This window comes from Carcharodon carcharias, chromosome 13 (assembly GCF_017639515.1).
Source record: "Carcharodon carcharias isolate sCarCar2 chromosome 13, sCarCar2.pri, whole genome shotgun sequence".
NCBI lineage: Eukaryota > Metazoa > Chordata > Chondrichthyes > Lamniformes > Lamnidae > Carcharodon > Carcharodon carcharias.
In genome coordinates, this window is record NC_054479.1 from 120,220,748 (window position 1) to 120,245,011 (window position 24,264).

General features: G+C 39.2%; 1 protein-coding gene across 4 annotated transcripts in view; it reads right to left on the bottom strand.

Moving 5' to 3' along the window:
• Positions 1-3,302: 3,302 nt before the first annotated feature.
• The window catches only part of orc5 (origin recognition complex, subunit 5), a 113,447-nt gene continuing 92,485 nt past the window's right edge, over positions 3,303-24,264 (bottom strand). For 3 of the 4 annotated variants that reach the window (XM_041202331.1, XM_041202332.1, XM_041202330.1), the window contains exons 14-15: positions 7,996-8,108; positions 3,303-3,845 (exon numbers count right to left, since the gene is read on the bottom strand). In XM_041202331.1, coding sequence (XP_041058265.1) covers positions 3,800-3,845; positions 7,996-8,108 — 159 coding nt within the window. In that variant the 3' untranslated portion in view covers positions 3,303-3,799. The remainder of the gene's footprint in view (positions 3,846-7,995; positions 8,109-24,264) is intronic. The other variant, XM_041202333.1, reaches the window with a different exon arrangement.

A 24,264-nucleotide genomic window follows, 5' to 3' on the forward strand; every position in this document is an offset into this window, starting at 1 on the left:
TTTAGGTCCTGAACTCCCTCCTCCATCCCCACTCCCTTTCTGTTTCTTCCCCCTTCCTTTTGTTTTTGTCCAGTAAATTATATAGATTTTTCTTTTTCCCACCTATTTCCATTAATTTAAAATATTTTAAAATCTTTTATGCTCCCCCCACCCCCACTAGAGCCTTACCTTGAGTGCCCTACCATCCATTCTTAATTAGCACATTCGTTTAGATAATATCACCAACTTTAACACCTATGTGTTCTTTTGTTCTGTTATCTGTGACATCTTTTGATGATCTGCTTCTATCACTGCTTGCTTGTCCCTACAACCACACTCCCCCCTCCACTTCTCTCCCCCTGCCCCCCCCCCCCCCCCCACACACACACACACACACCTTAAACCAGCTTATATTTCACCCCTTTCCTATTTCTACTTAGTTCTGTCAAAGGGTCACAAGGACTCGAAACATCAACTCTTTTCTTCTCCGCCGATGCTGCCAGACCTGCTGAGTTTTTCCAGGTAGTTCTGTTTTTGTTTTGGATTTCCAGCATCTGCAGTTTATTGTTTTTATCTATGAGTGACCAATACCTGGAATGGTCAGATAAGGTGGTAAGAATCAGATAATGGTGGTAAAAATTATGGAAACATTCAAGGAGCAGTTAGTTACTGTGATGGGGAGACTGGCTATACATTTCTAGGAAAGGTAAGGTAGATGGATTAAAGTGCTTGCCTTAACTGCATTGTCTTTGTTGCTCCTGCAAAGATAAAGTTTAAAAGATAAAATGGTCTTTTGCTGATTAACAGGCATTTGTGAAAACAAACCCAAGCCATCCATTAGCTTGTATCGCGCTTAATTCTGATCAGTACATTTAATCAGAGTTAGAAATGAAGTAAATGTAAAGAGATACTTGCACTCTATTTGTGCTTTTCATAAAGGGGGACAATCCTTACAGTAAGAAAAGTGATTCCCCAAGTAAAGCATTAAACCGTTGAAGACTTAAGTTCACAATTTGCATCAGCGTATAGTTTAACTTTCCTTGTGAATTATTCTTCACAGCTGCTTGGGGAAAGACATTTTATTGAAGATAATGATGTAGATTTCCAGCATGCAGAGCATACCGGTGTCTGTCAGGACACACTATTTAAATTCCTTCATACTGATAGCAGCTTGTCTGTTGCATTTGAAATCAATAGGGCACAAATGTGCTGCTGATAGCCAAGAACACAGGAAAAACCTCAGCCACTGAACTGAAATACCAGTAGGCGACACAGGTTTCCTGATGGATGTTCTTTTTGATGATTCATAAGAATGCAAGAAATAGGAGTAGAGCACAGCACATAGTCCCTCGAGTCTGCTCTACCTTTCATTATGATCATGGCTGATTTTCTGCCTCCACATCACTTTCCAGCCTGCTCATCACATCCCTTGATTCTCAGAGATCAAAAACATCTATCACTGTCTTGAATAAGTTCAATGATGGAGCATTCACAACCCTCTGGGGTAGAGAATTCCAAAGATTCACAACCCTTTGAGTGAAGAAACTTCTTTTGTCAGTCCTAAATGATCAACCTCTTACCTGTGGCTGTGTCCCCATGTTCTAGATTCCCCAGCCAGGGAAGTTAATCTTGTGTCTAACCTGTCAAGCTCCTTCAGAATCTTGTATATTTTAATGAGATAACCCCTCAATCTTCAAAACTCCAGAGTACACCCAATTTACTCATCCTCTCATCATAGGACAACCCGCTCATCCCAGGAATCAATCTAGTGTATATCTTTGCTGTACCACCTTCCGGCAAATATATCCTTCCTTAGATATGGAGACCAAAACTCCAGGTGTGGTCTCATCAAAGTCCAATACGGTGGTAGCAAGGCTTCATTGTTCTTGTACTCCAGTCCCCTTGCAATAAAAGCCAACATGCATTTGCCTTCCTAATTGCTTGTTGTGCCTGCATGATAACTTCATGTTCCTTGCAAAAGAATCAATGATGACATGACATTTTTACTCAGCGTGCTGTTAGGATACGGAATGCAGTGAGAGTGTGGTGGAGGCAGATTCAACTGTGCCTTTCGAAATGTAATGGGATAAGCACCTGAAGAGAAACAATTTGCAGGGTTACAGGGATAGGGTAGGGGAATGGGACTAGCTGAGTTGCTCTAGCAAAGTGCTGTCACAGACATGATGGGGTGAATAGCCTCCTTCTGCATTGTGACCATTCTATATCCTGACGAATTTCTATGATTCTATTCAGAGTTATGTTGAATGAGAATATCCAGCCTCTGACCTGTTCTGGCAGCCACAATATTTGCAAGGGTTATCCGAGCTAAGTTTCTGGTCCTCAGTAATTCAGGATGTTAATGGAGCTGGATTCAGTAACTGTAATGTCAGTGAATGACAAAAGGAAATGGTTAGTTTTTCCTTTCTTTAAGATGGTTATTGCCTGGCAGCTGTGGGTTGGTAATGTTACTTGCCACTTATCAGCTCAAGGCTGAATGTTGTCTAAGTCTTGCTGCATGCATGCATGGACTGCTTCAATACCTGAGCAGTTATAAGTGGAATTGAACACTTTTGCAATCATCAACAAACATCCCTTCTTCTGATCTTACAATGAAGGGCAGGTCATTGATGAAGCAGCTTAAAATGACTGAGCCCAAGGCACTACCCTGATTGGTCTCCAACCATCTTCTTTTGGGCTAGGTATGGCTGCAGCTGGTGGACAGCCTGCCTTCTGATTCGCATTGACTTCAATTTCACTTGGACTCCTTAATACCACAATTGATCAAATGCTGCCTTGATGTCAAGGGCAGTCACTCTCATCTCATCTCAGGAATTTAACCTCCTTTGTTCACGTTTGGTTTAAGGGTATACTGAAGACTGAAGCCAAAAGGTCCTGGCGGACCCTAATGTTCCATCAGTGAGCAGGCTTTTGGTATTAGCAGCACTGGCAAAATACACCTTCCATTACTTTGCTGATGATTGAGAATAGACTGATGGGGCGGCAAATGGCTGATTAGATTTGCCCTGCTTTTTGCAGACAGGGTATACCTGATCAGTTTTCCACATTGTCAGGTGGATGCCAGTGTTGTAGCTGTACTGAAAAAGCTTGGCCAGGGATGCAGCTAGTTCTGAAGCACAACTCTTTAGCACATAGCAGAGATGTTATCAGGGCCCATAGACTTTGCTGTATTTTCAACATGTATTTAAACTGCTGAAACACAGACATGAATTAGTTTTATCATATCCAAAAGGTGAAAAAAAACATACTCCTGGATGGATATTTCTCTTCAAAGACTTAAAACGAACAGCAATAAAACACAATTATTGCATCATATTTGTTTATTTCTGAAAACTAAAAATAGAGTTTTTTTTCAGAATGAATAATGTCCACAAAATCTTTCAAAGGAGCAGACAACTCAAAAAAAATTAAAGACCCATCACAAATAAATGGCTGCCACACTACATTCTGCGAAAAGGACACTTCACAAAAGAAAATAATTGCAAGTAAATACATTTCAGGTAGCGTTTGTACTCATATAATGTTATTATGTTGGAACAGATTGTGCAGAATTCCTGCTGCTAATAATTAACACTTAGCTCCAAAATACTGAAGAGTCCCTGGTAAATAGTTCATTCTAAAGATCCATTCTGACCAATCAAGATATTTTCATCAGATCCCATGCTGTGTTAACACCTGCTTGGACAAATCTAATGCAGCCAAAATGCCTCTGCCGCTTATCAATGGAGTAGATGGATCAGTACGAATCGGTGCAAAAGCATTGATCATTGCTTGTAATATTCATATGGTTGTGCATCTGGTCTCACAAGAAATCATACAGGTATCTCACCAAGTCAAAATTCACAGTCCTAGAAGAAAAAAATGAAATAATGGGTTATTAATCACCTCACAGGTGTAACGTTGTAATGAATTTAGATCTTACCCACATTAGAAATTCATCTTGTGTGTGGTGTAAACCTACCTGTTGTCAGTTTTTTCAGTTACATGGCATCTTCTTCCGTGGTCTTAACAGTGGATGCATATTCTTAACAGTAGGTGCATATTATTTGTTGGTCATATACATTATTGGTTATATATGATCAAACAGAAAGTACTTAGAATTAAATATCTTAACCACTGAGCCTGATCCACATGCCACTGGTAAACATCCTACACAGAAAGACATATCAAAATTGGCCACCTGCTGCCACTCAGGTCAAGTGTACAACTGATGTTCTGGTGATGAAGAGGTATCACAATTTCACAACAAAGGGGTATCTGGAGAGTGCCAGGTTGAATCCAGGGCAAGAAGCCTAAAATTTCCCTGTGGGGCCTGAAGAAGTATTTTGTTTGTTTAAAGAATAGGCTACCCTGGGCTATATTCTTTTGCAGGCTCAGCATTTAGATAAACTGCGTGGTCCATCTATCAACACAAGCCACTGTTATTTACGTCTGTCTGTGACCACAGGATGTGGTCTGTTCAAAATATTTTAGTGTTCAGCAAGGCTGCCACTTGAATTTGCCTCTAGTTTCCAAATTCACTACCTTCACCATCAAAACTAAATGATGTGAAATACTTTGCAATAGGTAATTCAGTTTGCTGCATCCAGAACCACTATCTTGCTAGTCAGCTATGAGGCACATTCATCCTTGCTCATCTTAGTTGGAAATATATTCAAATTGTTGAGAGCAGTGTGCTGTGCGCTGATCATCTTGTATGAAGTGGATGATAGTGTATTCATAGAAAGTCACTTCACAGTGAAACATTTTAATTGCTACAGTTCTGCCCCAAGTTTTATTTTATTATCCCCTCAACCAACTGCACCCCCCACCACCCTTCTAAACTCCAGTGGAAACAAGCCCAATCTGACCAACCTTGCCTCATAAGACAACCCACTCATTTCCGGTATCAATCTAGCAAACCTCCTTTGAACTGGCTCTAATGCATTTACATCCTTCCTTAAATAAGGAGACCAAAACTGCACACCGTACACAAGGTGCAGTCTCACCAATGCCCTGTATAACTGAAGCATGACATCCTTACTTTTATTTCAATCCCCTCTTGTAATAAAGGATAGCATTTCATTAGCCTTCTTAATTACTTGCTGTACCTGCATACTAACTTTTTGTGACTCATGTACTAGAACACCTAGATTCCTCTGCACCTCAGAATTATGCAGCCATTCTCTATTTAAGTAATACTCTGCTTTTTTGTTCTTCCTACTACAGTGAACAACTTCACATTTTCCCACATTAAACTCCATTTGCCAAATCTTTGCCCACTCACTCAACCTATCTATATCCATCTGCAACCTCATGTCCTCTTCACAACATACTTTCCTACCTATCTTTGTGCCACCTGCAAATTTAGCTCTCATGTCTTCACTCCCCTCATCCAAGTCATTGATGTAAATCATGAGGCCCCAGCATAGGCCCCTGTGGGACTCCATTCGTCACATCCTGCCAATGTGAAAAAGACCGATTTATGCACACTCTCTGCTTTCTGCCAGCCAGCCAATCTTTTATCCATGCTAATATGTTACCCCTTATACCATGCGCTTTTATTTTCTGCAATAACCTTTGATGTGCCACCTTATCAAATGCCTTCTGGAAATCAGAGAAGAGTACGTTTATAGGCTCTCCTTTATCCATGCACATGTTACTCCTTCAAAAAACTCCAACAATTTGGTTAAACATGATTTTCCTTTCACAAAACCATGCTGACTTTTTCCAATTGCCTCGAGTTCTTCTAAGTGTCCAGCTATAACCTCCTTAATGATCGATTCTAACAACTTCCCCATAACAGATGTCAAGCTAACTGGCCTATAGTTTCCTGTTTTCTGCCTCCCTCCCTTCTTGAATAGAGGGGTTATATTTGCAACTTTCCAGTCTGATGGAACCTTTCCAGAATCTAGCAAATTTTAGAAAATTAAAACAAGCGCATTGACTACCTCATTAGCCACCTCTTTAAAAGTCCTAGGATGCAATCCATCAGGACCCAGAGGCTTGCCAGCCTGCAGCTCCATCAGTTTGCTCAGAGCCGTTTCCCTAGTGATTTCAATTTCACCAAATTCCTCTTTCCCTTTCACCTCCTGATTTGCAGCATATACTGAATTTCCTAGGAGACCATGTACTATGATGTTCCCCTTCTTGAAGTGATGTTAATGGTTCATTAGAAAGTAGAGATTCAAGGAATGAGGAAAAATGTGACATTTGTTTCAATCATTAAATTACTTTAAACAACTGTTCAAATGGAAGCTGCTTAAGTATCCTGAAAAATTAATATCTCAACAATCAGAATTCCTCCAACTAAAGCAGTTCAACTTGAAATTCAATTACAAGGATAGACAGAATCACATTTATTTTTTTAATGTGATAAAACAAGAAATTTAGCATATCTCTTCATGCCATGACTACCTAATGAGACTTAACAGTAATATTATTACAGAAAATTTGAACTAAGCTCCTAATTGGGTATTATGTAAATGTAATTTGCATTCCATCTGTTTGCAAGACAAGCCCAAGCAAATATTTAGAAATTCTCTTGAGGCATGCATGATCTATACCTGGTATCAGCCAACCAGCTTTCTACTTAGCATTGAAATCTTTCACAAGTTGGCATACATAATGCTTCCATACATCAATGGGTTAGATTTAACGGTCAATGGCAAACTAATGCCGCCTGCCATACGCTACACTTTCCCACAGACTTTCTATGGAATTTGCACTGGAACTTGTGATTAGAGAGTCACTTCAGCACAGCATCCTCTACAGGATATTTATGACCTGTGTGAACAGAACAAGCAACTAATTCCTTAACCAATCAGATCAAAAATCTGTTACTTAGCAGCCAGAATTTGAACTAGGAAGTGTAAATTAGAATATTTAATTCAATATCAAATCATGTACAGAAAGCAAAACAGAGGGAAAAGAATAATAGTGTTAGGAGATAAGGATTTAAAAAAGTTACTTTTTAAAATCTCTAACAATAATTAAACTCTGAAGGGAAGAAACTCCACAATCATAAAGTTTATTTTTTCAGTGCCAGAGAGGTTGTTTTGTAGGAGCTAAGATTCTCATGCCATTTAATATTCATGTCCATTGAAATGGGCAAGCCCTAACATTATCTATCTATTTAGTATGTATCTAGCACATGCGTGCAGCAACATCACACCATTCCAGGTGCCTCAATGCAGAATCTCTCAGCTGTGGCGCGGTTTCTGGAGAAACCTGGCAACTCAAACAGCAACTTCTTAATTTCTAGTTAGCTGCGCCTGCATGGTTGTGGAATGTTGCTGCCCAATTTACTCTTTAACAGCAATGAATGCCGATATCCACATTGCTATTTTTATTGCAAAATGCAGACTGTAGTCCCTGTTCATATACTGATCCCAGGACTGTCCAGCTCTAAGGGTTGTTCAAGGGCTGAACTCTCAAAATCATGTGTCTGATCTGAGCTATATGCTAAAGAATTCTCAAAAATATTATTTCAATTCAGTCACAACAATTAGTTTTCCAAATCCATCAGATATTTTAAGCTGTCGATTAAAAGGCAAACCAATTCAGTGAGACCTAAAATCGCTTTAACCCAGAGTATTAAATTTCTCCTGAATCTTTTAAGCTAAATACAGAATTTGCATTTATTACATAACACTGAATGAATATTCTATAAATATGCATTGTAAATATTGAACACAGAAATTAGACGGATGCGCATTGCACCACAGTGCACTATCCCCACCTTCCCAATATGCTCTACATAAACTGAAATATTACCTAAAGGATCTCTCAAACAATTTTTCCTATTTCATCAGGATACAGCCAGAAGCCTGAAGATCGTGCTTTTTTTAAAGCTTATGAGTGGAGGTAAAATCAAATATCTATTGGCAGATATTTAAAACTAGCATAAAGAACATACTCCTCATACATAGTGACCCCACAGTCCGAAGGAGTAACTTAATTTCACTCGTAAACCTCTGTTTAAATGTTTGCAAATCAGCAGAAGACATGGGCAAATACCTGGCAATTGCCCTTATGAAATCCAGACTTGCCGTGCATTTATACTTTGGTCCATCCAGCTGATCATCATGGCCAACGTGGGTTAATAGTTGAAGTGCCACCAGGGAAGTGATCTGAAGATGCAAATAAAAATAAGGATAGAATCTTATTGCATTCCATAACTATGAGGTAGATTGATAAACAAGAAGAAACTCTCAAAAGCTTGTTCTATGCAATTAAAATATTCAGCAATAATTCAGAACTATTACTACAACAATATTCCAAACTCTGGTTGTCAAGTTGAGCTGAGCAAGTTAGAACATATCAAGTGAATTAATACCAATGATAGGGTCAGTCTGGAAAATTCTACTTGCCAACTAGTTAGAAGTGAATTACATTCTACCTGTTATAGACTGAAAAGCAATGAATCCCAGATTGCAAGTTACTGCATTGCATTTATCCTTACATTGTTAATCCTCTTGTTTCTTGCTCCTTTTGATTCTCTGTAGTCTGTTGCAACTATTTGCCATATTAATTGATCAGCTTCTCACAAACTAAAGCCTTTGTTTTTATAATTAACTTTCCCTAGTGAGAATCCAAATAAAATGTTTTGTTCAACGCAAAACTTTTAAGGGAGATAAAGAAGATACGATTTTCCAAAGAACTTACATTTATATAGCACTTTTCACTGCCTTATAACATAACAAATGAACATAACAGATGATCATAAAGTACTTGATTGGCACTTTAAAGTGCCACTCTAAGTCAATAGTCTCTTTTGTGGCGGTGAAATGCAGTCACCAAGTCTGTCACAGCAAGATAATGCAAACAATGCAAAAGCAACCAGATAATCTTTTTTTAGTGATATTGGGTGAGGGATAAACATTGACTGTGAGAACTCCCTTGATCCTTTTCAAATAATGCTAAGATCTTCTTCATCCATTTAACAGAGTAGTTGGGACCTCGCTTTAATGCAGCATCCAAAGGATGGCACCTTGGATAGTACAGCACTCCCTCCTGTTGAGTACATTATTTAGACAGATATTTCAAAGTCCTAGAGCAGGACTTAAACCATTAACCTTCCAACTCAGGTGAAAGAGTTACTCACTGAACCACAGCTGATATCCAAGCGATGAGTACATTTCAAAACATCCCTCCAACACTGACTATTCCCAACTCTGTTTTTCTACAATTATACTCCAGTGATGAGTGAAGGAACGTATCCATAGACATACATCAGGACAAATTCATGTTCATTTTCAAGCATCTTTGAAACAGACAGCTGTTCTTACACTATAATATTATGGCTTTTAGGCTCTATTACTCAGCAAAATGCTAATTTTCCCAGAACAGTTCAATTAGGTTGACTTTGTTTTACTCAGTTCCATTAAGTGTCTGTCTATTAAGTGTCTGTCTATTAAGTGTCTGTCTATTAAGTGTCTGTCTATTAAGTGTCTGTCTATTAAGTGTCTGTCTATTAAGTGTCTGTCTATTAAGTGTCTGTCTATTAAGTGTCTGTCTAGAAGTCCATGTGCAGTGGGAACTTGGGAAGGCAGGTGGGGAGGGAAATAATTTGTGGTTATGGCCATTTGATTGTAAACGTGAAACAAACCAAGTTTATTTTCAATTGATTTGGCTAGTACAGTAAGGGAAGTGTCATATGCTAGGCAGGGAAAACCACAGCAATGATCCAAATATCAATACTTGGGTATTGCTACAAAATTCTTGTTACAGATAGAACTATGGTATTTTCTGGTGATCAAAAAAGAATAGACACATGGATTTATTTAAAATCTATAAAGGCTACATTCTACAGCATTTTGTATTTATAAGTTTCACATTTTACTAAATTTAAAGAGTAATACTAAAGAGCTTGATAGATTTATACTGTAAAGTTTAGCCCAGACAATTTAATAGCCTTCATTACACTGGAAAGCAATAACAACTTGAATTCAAACAGCTATTAGCAGACTACTTGCAGACCAGATATCCCATTAATAACCCTACTTTCTACATTTTTGAGTGAATTTGTATGATAGCATGATCTTAGTAAGGACATTTTATTTAAAAAAATTGAAAATATTTAACACTTAGCTCTACAGCACAAACAGGAACTACAACTGGTCATTACTGACATTCATGTGTCATTCCTATTTTATTTAGTCAAGTCTTTAGTTGGTTAACCATTATAACCAGCATCTGCTATGTATTTCCATTTGATCTGGCTGCACTTCATAGTCACTACATTTTTCTGAATAACAAAACATTCAGCCTTCATTGATCTCGGTTTGGAAATGTTATTTGAACAACCTTTTGGGAAGGGAGTTTCAAATTTTCAATACTTTTCCTGTGAAAGTATTTCCCGATTTCATTCTTAAATAGCCTGGCTCTAATTTAACCCCCCCTCCACCCCTCCTGTTCTGATTCTCCCAGTAGAGGAAATAGTTTCTCTATATCTACCCTAAAGAATCCCTTCTTTTGAAATATACTAATTAGATTATCCCTCAATCTTCTAAATTCTAAAAATGAAAAAATACATAGATTTGAGCTTCTCCCCCAAAAGGCTGTGGCTGCTAAATCAGTTGAAATTTTCAAGACTGAGCTTGATACGTTTTTCATAAGTAAGGGTATCAAGAGATGTAGATCAAAGGCAGGTAAATGGAGTTGTTATCAGCCATGATCAGATCGAATAAGGGAGCAGGGCCAAGGGACTAAATTGACTATCCTTGCACCTATGTTTCTACAAGGTTTATGTTGGCATGAACTTCCTTCATTGACCAAGGAACCATAATGTTTCAGAAGTAGTTCAAGGAGGCTTCATTTCTATTACATTTACAATCAAAATATGTGGACAAGTATCTGAATATTACTAGCATTCGCACAGAGGGAACATGGAAAAGGGGGGGGATCTACCTGGAAACATGCCAGTTACTTTGAATACTTGATTTTCATTCTTAAAGAACTGGTATTTATATTAATAAAAGTTGCATGAATAACTATAACACAAGAACAAATATATTTGCATAATGACTCTCAATCTCAGAACAGCCAATGAATTGCCTTTAAAAAGTGTTGTAACAGAGGGAAACATGGCACCCAATTTACATCCAACTCCCATGAACAATAATAAATGATCAGACATTTTTTTTTGAAGGAAAAATGTTGGCCAGGACAGAGGAATAACCAGTGAAGCTCAATGCAAACTGGAGGAACAGCACCTCATCTTCTGACTAGGCACTTTATAGCCTTCCGGACTGAATATTGAGTTCAACAACTTTAGATCATGAACTCTCCTCCATCCCCACCCCCTTTCCGATTTCCCATTTTTCCAATAATTTAAATATATTTTTCTTTTCCCACCTATTTCCATTATTTTTAAATGTATTTCCATCCATTGTTTTATCTCTACATTTTAGCTTATTTCGATCCCTTCCCCCCACCCCACCCCCACTAGGGCTATCTGTGCCTTGCTTGTCCTGCTTTCTACCCTTAATGTCACCTATTAGCACATTTCTTAGCTAATATCACCACTGTCAACACCTCTGTCCTTCTGTGTACGACATCTTTTGGATCTCCACCTATCACTGGCCCTCTATCCAGCTCTACCTGTCCCACCCCCTTAAACCAGCTTATATTTCACCTCTTTTCTATTTTTCCTTAGTTCTGTTGAAGAGTCATATGGAGTCGAAAAGTTAACTGTGTTCTTCTCCACAGATGCTGTCAGACCTGCTGAGTTTTTCCAGGTATTTTTGTTCCAGAGGAATAACGTCCTTGGATGTCTTCTTTTACTAGTGCTATCTGATCCCTTGCATTCATCAGAGTGGGAAGATTTGGCCTCAGTTTAATATCTCACCCAAAAGATGGCAGCTCCAACTAGTGCTGTACTGAAATGAGTCAGAGTCATAGAGGTCTACAGCACAGAAAAAGGCCCTTCTGCCAATCGAGCCTGTGCCAGTCAAACAAGTACCTAACTATTCTAATCCCATTTTCCAGCACTAGGCCCATAACCTTGTATGCCGTGGCATTGTAAGTGCACATCCAAATACTTCTTAAATGTTATGAGGGTTTCTGCCTCTACCACCCTTTCCAGAGGTGGGTACCGGATTCCCACCACCCTCTGGGTGACGAAAATTCTTCTTCACATCCCCTCTAAACCTCATGCCCTTACCTTAAATCTAAGCCCGCTGGTTATTGATCCCTCCACCAAGGGGGAAAGTTCCTTCCTGTCTACCCTATCTATGCCCCTCATAATTTTATATCCCTCAATCTCCTCTGCTCCAGGGAAAATAACCCCAGTCTATCCAATCCCCCCTCATAACTAAAACTCTCCAGCCCAGGCAACATCCTAGTAAATCTCCTCTGCACTCTCTCTAATGCAATCACATCCTTCCTATAATGCAGATTCCAGAACGCAATACTCTAGCTGTGGCCTAACCAACGATTTATATAGTTCCAGTATAACCTCCCTGCTCTTATATTCTAAGTCTTGGCTAATAAAGGCAAGTATTCCATATGCCTTCTTAACCACCTTATCTACCTGTCCCACTGCCTTAAGGTAGACATGCACACCAAGATCCCTCTGATCCTCAATACTTCCCAGGGTTCTACCATTCATCGTGTATTCCCGTGCCTTGTTTGTCCTGCCCAAGTGCATCACCTCACATTTATCCGGATTAACTTCCACTTGCCACTGATCAGCCAGTCTATACCCTCCTATAATCTAAGGCTATCCTCCTCACTATTTACCACCCCGCCAATTTTCGTGTCATCCACGAACTTACTGATCAATCCTCCTACATTCAAGTCTAAATTGTTTATATATACCACAAACAGGAAGGGACCCAACACCGATCCCTGTGGAACGCCATTAGGCACAGGCATCTAATCACAAAAACACCCCTCAACCATGACCCTCTGCTTCCTGCGACTCTGCCAATTCTGGATCCAATTTGCCAAATTGCCTTAGATCGCATGGGCTCTTACCTTCAATATCAGTCTCTCATGCGGGACCTTATCAATGTCAGTCTAGATTATGCACTCATGTTTCTGGAGTTGGGCTTGAACCTATGACCTGAGTCTCAGAGATGAGAACGTTGCCATTGTTGATACTCATATAAAAGTTTAAAAATCCAGTAGTCACCAATGAAATGCACAGTAAGCAACATGTGTGAGAGATATACGAGGGCTTGGCATGGGCCAGCAGCAAACATGGGTAACAATATAGCATGCATGTCTGAGTCTTCTATCAGGTAAATGACACAGTAGAGACCTAATGCACATTTTTTTAAGGTAATTGTTTCCAACTAAGCGCACTCATTTTGACCCTAGTCGTTGATAACTGCACTGCTGTCCTCTTGGTAATTGCCAAGCACTGACAGTGTAATCACTCCATCCCATGCAGCAGTACTTCCACTTTATCAACTAGCAAATATTTATCCTGGAGTCAAATTTTGGTATTCCATTGGGGTTCTGCAGCCACTTTGTGCTCCATTCAACCTTTGAAAAGGTTGCAAAAGAGGCAGAGACTATTTGCAACCATTTTTTGAAAAGCTGAAAAAATTTCTGACCCCCATGCAATCACTCACATTTTAAGTGGTCAATTCGTTTTAAAACCTTCCCAAGAGCCCTTCGTAACTGTTGTCACAAGCAACTTCTGTATTACCCCCATTTGGTGAGGTCCCTGCAGTCCCACAATATGGTCTGGGAGTTCATCCAAGTATTTAATTAAGGCCAATCACCGACAATCTCAGGAGATTGGCCCACTTCCAAATCAGCAAATGTAAGGTTCGCTGCTCTGTTTCAGTCCCTTTTTAAATGTATACTGTCAAATATATCCTTATAGTGCAAGCATTACAAAGACCCATTTTCCAGTTCAAAGTCTTTAAAGTTATCTTTAAAGCTTGCTGCTGGGAGCTCAGCAGAAAGGCACAGAGCAACTATATTCCCCTTGTTGGCATCCCTGCCACTAAAGGAAACCTCCATACATGTTTATGAAAGGAACAGAGCAGGTTAATGAGGATACAAACTCGGATCATTAGCTACCAAGACCATTCCTTTACCTGGCAAGGATCTGAGCTGAACCTGACCATTCGCAACCTTGGTGCTGTGTATGGCCCCTACATGAGGCTCCAAGCACACACCCACTCCATTATCAAAACTGCCTACTTGCATCTTCGTAACATAGCCGGGCTGGCCCTGCTTCAGCTCACCCGCTGTCGAAACCCTTATCTGGCCAGTCTTCCATTTTCCGCCCTACATAAACATAAGCTCTCCAAAACTCTACTGCTTGTATCCTAACTTCCATCAAGTCCCGTTCACTCATGTTATAGTACTTGGTGGACCAAACTGGGACTTGGTCCTGTAACACAGGTTTTAAAAATCTCATTTTCATTTAAAATCCTTCCATGGCCTCACCCCTCCTATCTTTGTAACCATCTTCAGCTTTACTATCCTCCTAGGTCTCTGTGTTCCTCCAATTCTGGCCTCTTGTACGTCCCCCAGTTTCAGTTTCTCCACCATTGACAGCTATGCCTTTAACTGCCTAGGACCCACAAGCTCTGGAATTCCCTTCCTAATCCCTTCTACAACCCTCTCCTCCTCTAAGATGCTTCTGAACATCTACCTTGCACCTGTCTTAATATTTCCTTATGTGGCTCAATGACAAATTTTGTTTGATATTGTACCTGTGAAGCACAGATATCTTATTCCATTAAATGTATTATATAGATGCAAATAGCTGTTGTAGTGTGGTTGGCAATGGGTTTTTATAGACTTTCAAAAGACGTTGACAAACTTGTTCACAAAATTGAAGTCCATGACATTAATAGGGACAGCGGCAATGGGGACATGAAATCAACTAAGGGACAGAAAACAGAAATGTGGTGAATGTTTGCTTTAAAGACTGAAAGTAATTATATTGTGGTTTTCTCAGGGGTCAGTATTAGGACCACTGCTCTTTTTGACATATATTAATGACTTGGTTTGGGTAAACAGAATAATTTCAAAGTTTGCGGATTACACAAAACTTAGAAATGTAGTAAACAATGAGGGGCAATCAGCAATACATCTAGACAGTTTGGTGAAGTATGCAGACATATGGCAAGTGAAATTTGACGTAGGGAAGAGCCAATTTGGGGGAACAATAATGAGAGGAAATATAAACTAAACAATGCAATTTTAAAAGGGGTGCAGGAACAGTTAGGCAAGAGGTTGCATATACACAAATTTTTGAAGCTGCATGATAGTTGATAAGGTTGTTAAAAAGCTTGGCTTCACTAGTAGAAGAATAGCATCAAAAAAGAATGGAACCAAGGCAAAATACTGCAGGTGCTGGAAATCAGAAATAAAAATAGAAATGCTGGAAATACTCAGCAGGTCTGGCACTGTGTGTGGAGAGAGGGACAGAATTAATGTTTTAGGTTGATGGCCTTTCATGAAAACGACTGGACTATTCTATGCACTAAACTTTAGGAAAAATGTCGAGGTTGTAAACAGGATGCTGAAAGAGATTTACCAGAATGGTAGCAAGGATGAGGAACTTCAGTTATGTGGAAAGACTAGAGAAGTTGGGGCTTATTATCCCTGCCGCAGAGAAGGTTAAGAGGAGATTTGATAGAAGTGTTCAAAATCATGAATAGTTTTGATAGAATAAATAGGGAGAAACTGCTTCCAGTGGCAGAATGGTCAATAACCTGGGGACACAGGTTTAATTGGCAAAAGGAGGCAACATTTGGAAATGTTTGTTTATGAAGCAAGTTGCAGTGATTTGAAATGTGCTGCCTGAAAGGGTGGTTGAAGCAGATTCAATAGTAACTTATAAAAAGAAACAAAATAAATATTTGAAGGGAAAAATTTACAAGGCTGTGAGAGAAGTCCAGTGGACTAGTTGGATAACTCTTAAAGACAGCACAGGTCCATCACACCACATGGCCCCCTTCTGCCCCATCATTCTATGATTCTAACAACCAAAGATAAAACAAAAAATCTTAAAGTGTAAAGGACCTATGTTTACCAGTTGATACCATAACATACAGCACCATCTAAAAGTCACATCCTTAATTTATCCTTTCCTTTTTTCTGTTTAGTGAAGTCTATTCATCAGGTTAACTGAGCACATTTTTCAGATGGTCTCCATTTGCACTACAGTGTGAAAACATTTTAAAAAGCAATATTTCAGATTAGACATTTCATCACACTACCCACAACGGAAGGTAGAGAACACTTTCTTTACAATATTTAGACCAAGAGCACAAAACATCAAGTACTACAAACACTACGTTTCCATAATTATTTGAAATGCCTCCAATCAAACATCAAGAGTGAAAACTCTGCCAGTTATCAGTAGACACCAAAGTACACAGCATTCTTTCAAGCCTACATTCCAACATGTTTCCACAATAACAAATTTGAAGAAGTAATTTCTTTAAAAAGGAACAAGTTAGTGCTGTGATGTATTACCCTGGCTCACTAAATGACAAGATACAAGGTTGGGATAACATAAAAATAAACTGTAAGTATGAAATTATAACATAAATACAGGGAGTAAAAGAAAATTTGCATTTATATAGCACCTTTCACGACCGCAGGATGTCTCAAAGCATAGTACAATTAATCACTTTTGAAGCATAGTCACTGTTGTGACATAGGGAAACTGGCAGTAAATTTGCACACATCAAGGTCCCACAAACAGCAGATAGTGACCCGACAATGTTTTTCTATAGTCATGTTAGTTAAAAGATAAACAGTAGCCAGAATATACACCACTCCCTTTTGTACATGAAAGAAGATATGTTGACATTTCACACTGATACCTTGGCAAATCTTTGACTGTCATTCCTTACTACAAGGCACTAGAGCTTGCCTTGAAGTAAACTTGCTCCAGGGTGATGAGGAAAAACATGCAATGGCAAAATGCAAGTGACCTGGGCCCACATTAACGTCAAGATAAGTGTCATGGACTGTGTCACACCCAGCACCTAGTCAAAGGGAACACTTGAAAATTGGTTTCTGCATTTCAGAATTCTGTCACCTATGAACTCTGTTGTCAATTGGCAATAGTGTGTCAATTGGCTAATGAAAGTATCACCAAACATGATGGTCACATTTAATTATGAAAATTTGTTGCACAAAGTGTTAGTAACATAATGCAATTGCTACCTTTTCTCTCCCTCCCTGGCTTTGTTGGTCATATTTAAAGGTCAAAGTCATTTAGTTAAGGTTGGAAAGAGACATACACTCTCACACTATCATGTAATTGTGGTCATATAATTTTCTTCACTAAAATTCCCCTCTTCCCTCTATGGGGAGCTGCTATTACTGCCCAATGATTATTATTTGGCAGTGAGCGTCAGTTGGCTATTCAGGCATGGAAAATCACAGTCTAGCCAATGATAACACTTGCGCTGCCGCTCTGGCTGATATTACTTGGCTCAATCTTCTTGGATCCATCAGGGGAATCCATAATTGCCTCAAAACATCCAGAGAATCTCAACCTTTGATAAATTGTTATGCTAATTTACTTAAGTCTGATTGCAAAATAATAAACCCCTCTCTAATTAAAGGGAGAGTGGGGCAAAGGACAGGGGGGGTGGGGGCAAAGGACAAAGAGGGGGAGGGCAAAGGACAGAGTGGGGGGGGAGAAGGACAGATGGGGGGGGATGAAGGACGGTTTGGGGGGGGGGGGGGGTGGAGGAAAGACGGGGGTGACTAAAACTTCACTAAAATGATCCTATATGGGGAGATGATATTTTTGCCCAATGATTATTATTTGAATCGAGCCTCGACAGTGAGCGTCAGTAGGATATTCAAGCAAAGAAAATCTCAGTCTAGCCAATGAAAACACTTGCACTGCTGTTCTGGCTGATATTACTCAACTCAATAGAGCATGGGTCCTTCTTGGATCCATAAGGGGAGTCTACAAACGCCTCAAGATATCCAGAGAATCTCAACCTTCAATAAGTTATTATAATTTACATAAGCTTGACTGCAAAATAATAAACCCCTCTAATTAAAGTTAAAGGGACAGAGATGGGGAAGGGAGAGGGGGGGGAAAGGAGAATGGGGGCGGGGTGAGAATGTTGGGGGGGGGAGGGAATGTGGGGGGAGTCAGAGGGAATGTAGGGGGGAGAGGGAACGTTGGGGGTGGGGGAAGAGGGAAGTGAGAGAAAGAGGGGCAGAAAGGTAATGAGAGAGCGTGTGTGGCACTAGCAGTGATGCAGCTGTTGAAACAGAGCTGAGGGCTATTAGAAACCAGGAGTGTTTCTTTTTTCAAGCCAACAAGCAAGAATGCAGTGAGGCCCTTGCTTGAGCTGAGTGTATCCACAATTGTGAGGTATTGAAGGAGAGTTGGAGGGTCACTCAGCCGAACAGTCGTGGAAGGACCCCAAAAGATCTCATACCTCAGAGAATAGGTGTATCACTGAGGAAACACCAAATGAATTCCTGAAAGCTGTGGCATACCTTGGTTTGGTCCCAGAAGTGATTGAACCTTCGAGGTCCTGTAAAGCATAGAGGAATTCTTGGGCTGAAGTAAAAGTAGGAAGGGATTAAAGGATCAGTATTTACGTTTTGTTAAGATTTGAGTATAAAGTATAAGAATTTACAAAATAGTGTTAATTTAGTAGTGCTTACAGTGATTAATCAGTGTACAGTAAAGTTTGGTTCAAAATGTAATCTTTTGGGGTAATTTTTTCAGTTTAACTGGGAGCTGTAATTTCCCTTTCAACGTACGTAAATCATAAACATTTCCTTCTATTAAATTTGGAATTTTCAAATCAGAACGTATATTCCTAAAGATTTAAAGCTAAAACCACTTTAATTAGTAAATGGAATGCATGATTAAGTTGTTTTCTCTTTCTACTGGCTCTTCATTTTGTAAGTGAGAAATTAAGTTAAATGATATTCTCATCATGTTCCTGCATACTTTGAAGACATATGACATATGATGTTGAAAGAATAACTTTTTTCAATGTCTTCCTTGAAGGCTCAGTGCCATTTACCCAAAGATTATCCACACTCTCCCAATTCTGCATCAGATCGTAGTTCACAAGCACAATGTGCTTGGCTATAGCACAGTGCCCTGGTGATCAGGTTATTAAAGGACTTCCAAAAAGTTAATCATTAGATTATGCTAAACCTTAATTCTATGACAATCCAGTTTGATGAGGATTGGGAGGTGGGGGAGGAAAGTAAGAGAGCTGATACTTGAAAATTGTAGCAAAGGCATTATACTTAAAGGAAGGCATTTTAATTCTAACTATAATTAAAATGAATGCCTGTAATGCCGAATCTTGCTGACTGCAGCATAAGTGACATATCTAGAAGTGTACAAATGCTTAATAATTATAAATCTCTGTTAAAGGCATTTACTTTGACCATAATTGAAAATATGATATTTCAACAAAATGACTGCACCAACCAGTTACGCAGTCATCCTTCAAATTCTTCCTCTGTATGATACTTGAGTGAATAACACATTTGGATTTCCTAACTAACACATACTTTGAAAATACTGAACCATATATTTTTAACACATAACTCCCCCTCAATACCATTCGTGTCTTGAGTGACAAAGGGAAATAGCATTGCACTGAAACTGAGAGGGGGAAGAATAAGAGATGGAGAAGGGGAAGTGGGGGCAATATATAATATTCAGTAAAGAATAGCACTGTGGTAAAGGGACCATTGTACATGACATACTTTAACCAGTCTGTGAATCATTTCCCGCATCTGTAACTCAGAACGGAGAATGAAAAACAGATTGTAGTTTTTGTCAATTACCCACAGCTTAAAGAACATTACACAAAATCTGCTTTCTCTTTAGAAGTCCTGAACGCTTTCTCAGTACAAGCTTTGTTTGTTTAGTATTATTGGTACAATATGAACGATGGACACTATTAGTAGCACCACTTTGGACGTTAAATTTAGATAAGATAGGTGAAGCTACAGCAAAATATTTAAATACCAGGTAGTGACCAGTTTTCTCAAACTGTAGAATGCGAAACATAATTATGGTATGCTATTACGGGCTGTCACTGAACACAAGTTAGCATCAATTGTTTATTAAGATTACAGGAGCATCAATGGTGCTTTAAGGATAAATATCTGAATGCTTTGTTAAGCGATGTTAATTAACTGCTGCTCAACTACAGGAACTGAATATAATAAAAATATGTGCTTGAGTTTTGGCAACCAAGTAAAAATAGTATCATATGAAAAAAATCTGCTGTGCCAAGGGATAGCAAGAACTTACACTACAGAAGAATTCAGAATCTACAAACAGTTCACAAATTAAAAAAAAGATTTTTCATTGACTGCACCATCCAGTAGATTGCTCTTAGTTTGATTATTCTTGTAAGCTTCTTATTTGATCACACGTTTTCATAGCACAAATCAAAAATGGTTATGATTAAGGAACTAATTTAAGTTTGACTCCAAACGTTCTTAATAAACCTAAGTCTCTCCATATGCCATCACTGCTTCAATGATTCGTAACTAAGACACTCCATATCTTAAGAGAAGTGCATTTTATCAGCCAAATGCTACATAGCATTTACTGCATATGTACAAAAATGACAGCATGACGCAAAAAAATGCAAACCCTAACTGACATTTTCAAGGGGGACTAAGGTGTTATAATAAATTTATCACCATTTTAAATACACCATTTTATCAAATCACTGCACCAAAAGGAATCAGTAGGGATCATAGTAGAAATGCAAGGAACACACATTTGTATGTGCCTTCACAGTAGAAGCCACAAGTTACACACCAGAGAAGGTAACCTAGGGGCTAATATAAGGGTGAGGAAATTAAGGTAATTAATAACAGAGAAAAAGTACTGGAGAAACTCAAGGGACTAAAATCTGACAAATCCCCTGGACGTGATGGCTTACATCCAAGGATTTTTAAAGAGATAGCTGCAGAGATAGTGGATGTGTTGGCTATGATTTCTCCAAAATTCCCTAGATTCTGGAACAGTATCAGCATGTTGGAAGTCTGCAAATGTAACACTGCTATTCAAGAATGGAGGAAAGAGAGAAAACAGGGAATTACAGGCCAGTTAGCCTGACATCAGTTATCAGGAAAGTACTGGAATCTATTAAGGAAGTCTTAACAATGCACTTAGAAAAGCGTAGTATAATTACAAGTCAACAACATTTTACAAAATGGAAATCCTGTTTGACAAATTTAGTAGAGTTTTTTTGAGGATGCAGCTAGTAGGGTAGATGTTGTACAGTTGGATTTCTAACAGGTATCCAATAAGGTGCTACACAAAAGGTTAATACACAAGATAAGAGTTCATGGAGTTGGGTGTGATGTATTAGCATGAATTGAAATCGGGAAACAGGAAGCGAGAGTAAGGATAAATGGGGCATTTCCAAGTTGTCACACTGTAACTAGTGGAGTGTCACAAGGATCAGTGCTGCGGCTTCAACTATTTACAATCTATTAATGACTTAGGCTTCAGTAAGAGTAATGTACCCAAGTTTGTTAATATTAAGCTAGGTGGGAATGCAAACTGTGAGGAGGACACAAAGAGGCTTCAAAAACAGGCTAAGTGAGTGGGCAACAAGGTAGCAGATGGAGTATAATGTGGGGAAGTGAAAGGGTATTCACTTTGGTCAAAATCCTTGAACTACCTCCCTAACAGCACTGTGGGTGTATCTACAACACATGGACTGCAGTGGTTCAAGGAGGCAGCTCACCACCACCTTCTCAAGGATAAGTAGGGTTGGGCAATAAATGCTGGCCCAGCCAACGAAGCCCACATCCCTTAAATGAATATAAAAAACAAAAGCAGATTATTTTTATTAAAAGGCATGAAACTTGTAAATGTTGATGTTCAGAGACTTGGGTGTACTTGTACAAGGAACCCAAAAGGTTAGCATGCAAATGCAGCCAGCAATTAGTAAAGTAAATGCCTGTTGACCTTTATTGAAAGGGGATTGGAGTACAAGAGTAAGGAAGCCTGGCTACAATTGTACAGGGCTTTGCTGAGACAACACCTGGAATACTGTGTGCAGTTTCGTCACCATGTTTAAAGAAGGATATACTTGCACTACAGCAAAGGTTCACTAGGTTGGTCCCTGAGCTGAGGGGATTATCCTATGATGGGAGGCTGAATAAACTGAGTCTACATTCTCTGGAGATTAGAAGAACAAGAGGTGATCTCACTGAAACATTCAAGGTTATGAGGGGGCTTGACAAGGTAGATACCAAGAGACTGTTTCTGCTGGCTGGGGAGTCTAGAACAAGGGGATACAGTCTTAGGGCAAGGGACTGATCATTTAGGACTGAGATGTGGAGAAATTTATTCACTCAAAGGGTCGTGAATCTTTGGAATTTGCTACCTCAGAGGGCTGTGGATGCACCATCATTGAATATGTATAAAGCTAAGATATACAGAATTTTGGTCTCAGGAAATCAAGGGGTATGGGGCACTGGTGGGAAAGTAGAATTGAAAACACGGATCAGCCATAATCAAATTGAATGGTGGAGCTGGCTCGACGGGCTGTTTGATCTTTTGCTCCTATTTCTTATGTTTTCAAAGGAATCAATTTTACTCTTTGTGGTATCACAAAATCAACTGGATGAAAATCGGGCAGATTTTTAAATGGGCAGGTGATCTGCTCCGACAGATTTCACCCAGGTATCGAATTTGGAATTTCCTCCTAATTGTTCATTCACTATAAATTATCCTTGGATGCACTGCCAACAGCCTTTGTGATTTTAAATAGTTTTTCTATCAAGCATTTTGATTTTAAAATTTAGCAAATAATTTATGTACGTATTTCAAAAGGTTTTCAATAGAGTACATCATTCGGAAGCATAGATTCAGCTTCTGACTTGTACAGTATGCCTACATGTGTCACTGTGGGAAGTATCCTTTGCGTTCCTTAAAAGCATCCATGTGCCATGACATTAATCTCTATTATGGCTGTTAAGTATTGAGCTTCTGCAATATTACCTGATCAAGCAAATGCATCCTATGTACAAGAATATTTGCATTTTTTTTAAAGGTTGTGTGCATGCATCAAATTCAGTGTTTTTGTTGCAGGTATGAGAAGAGCTGCTTTCTTTTAAAATTTAAACTAGACTCCAATCGTTCTCCATTTCCTTTCATCTCTGATAAACCACTTAGCCATTTTCGTGCAGAATACTCAACAGCTAATATTCTTAAGCTGTACAGTCTTGCTTGTTCGTTTTTTCCTTTTGGTCAATCACCTGATGGCACACCCAAAAATAACATGTACAAAAAACTTAGTGAAACTAAATGAGTTTTTATGCATTATGGTCACTATTTTAAGTACTAATCCACTGTCTTTGACATTTCAGTTTTCCTGAATTTCAGTGTTCCACATTGTTATACATGGAAGTTGATACAAACTTAAAACCATTTACTGTACCTTCCCCTTGTAAACAAACAATACATACTTAAATCTGGTAAACCACACCACTTGTAATAAATTTTAATGCTGAAGTCCAAAGAAAGGCAACTCCATTTCTCTCCTCTGGGTCATTATTACATTAATCTGTATGCATCCCCTCCAATAACAATATTTTTCCAGTATAAAATGTGGTGGTGTAGTGGTATTGTCACTGGACTAGAAATCCAGAGACCCAGGGTGATGCTCTGGGAACCCGGGTTTGAATACAATTGAGTGGCTTTTGAACGGTGGAATTCAAATTCCACAAAAATCTGGAATTAAAAGTCTGATGATGACCATGAAACCATTGTCAATTATCATAAAAAACCCATCTGGTTCACTAATACCCTTTAGGGAAGGAAATCTGCCATCCTTACCAGGTCTTACCTACATGTGGCTCCAAATCCACAGCAATGTGGTTGGCTCTTAAATCTCCTCTGAAGTGGCCTCCTTCAGTTACACCAAACCACTAGAAAGTCAATAAGGAATAAAACCGGACAGACCATCCGGCATCGACCTAGGCACCGGAAGCAACAACAGCAAACTCAGCCCTGTCAGAAGTCCTTCTTACTAACATTTGGGGGCTTGTGCCAAAATTGGGAGAGCTGTCTAACAGATTAGTCAAGCAAACACCTGACATAGTCATCCTCACCGAATTATACCTTACAGATAATGTCCCAGAAACCACCATCACCATCCCTGGCTATGGCAGGACAGGCCCAGCAAAGGTCACAGTACGGTATACAGTCGGGGGTGAGCTCCCCTGGGATTCCTCAACATCGACTCCGCACCCCATGACATCACATGGCATCTGGCCAAACATGGGCAAGGAAATCTCCTGCTGATTATCAAGTGCCATCGC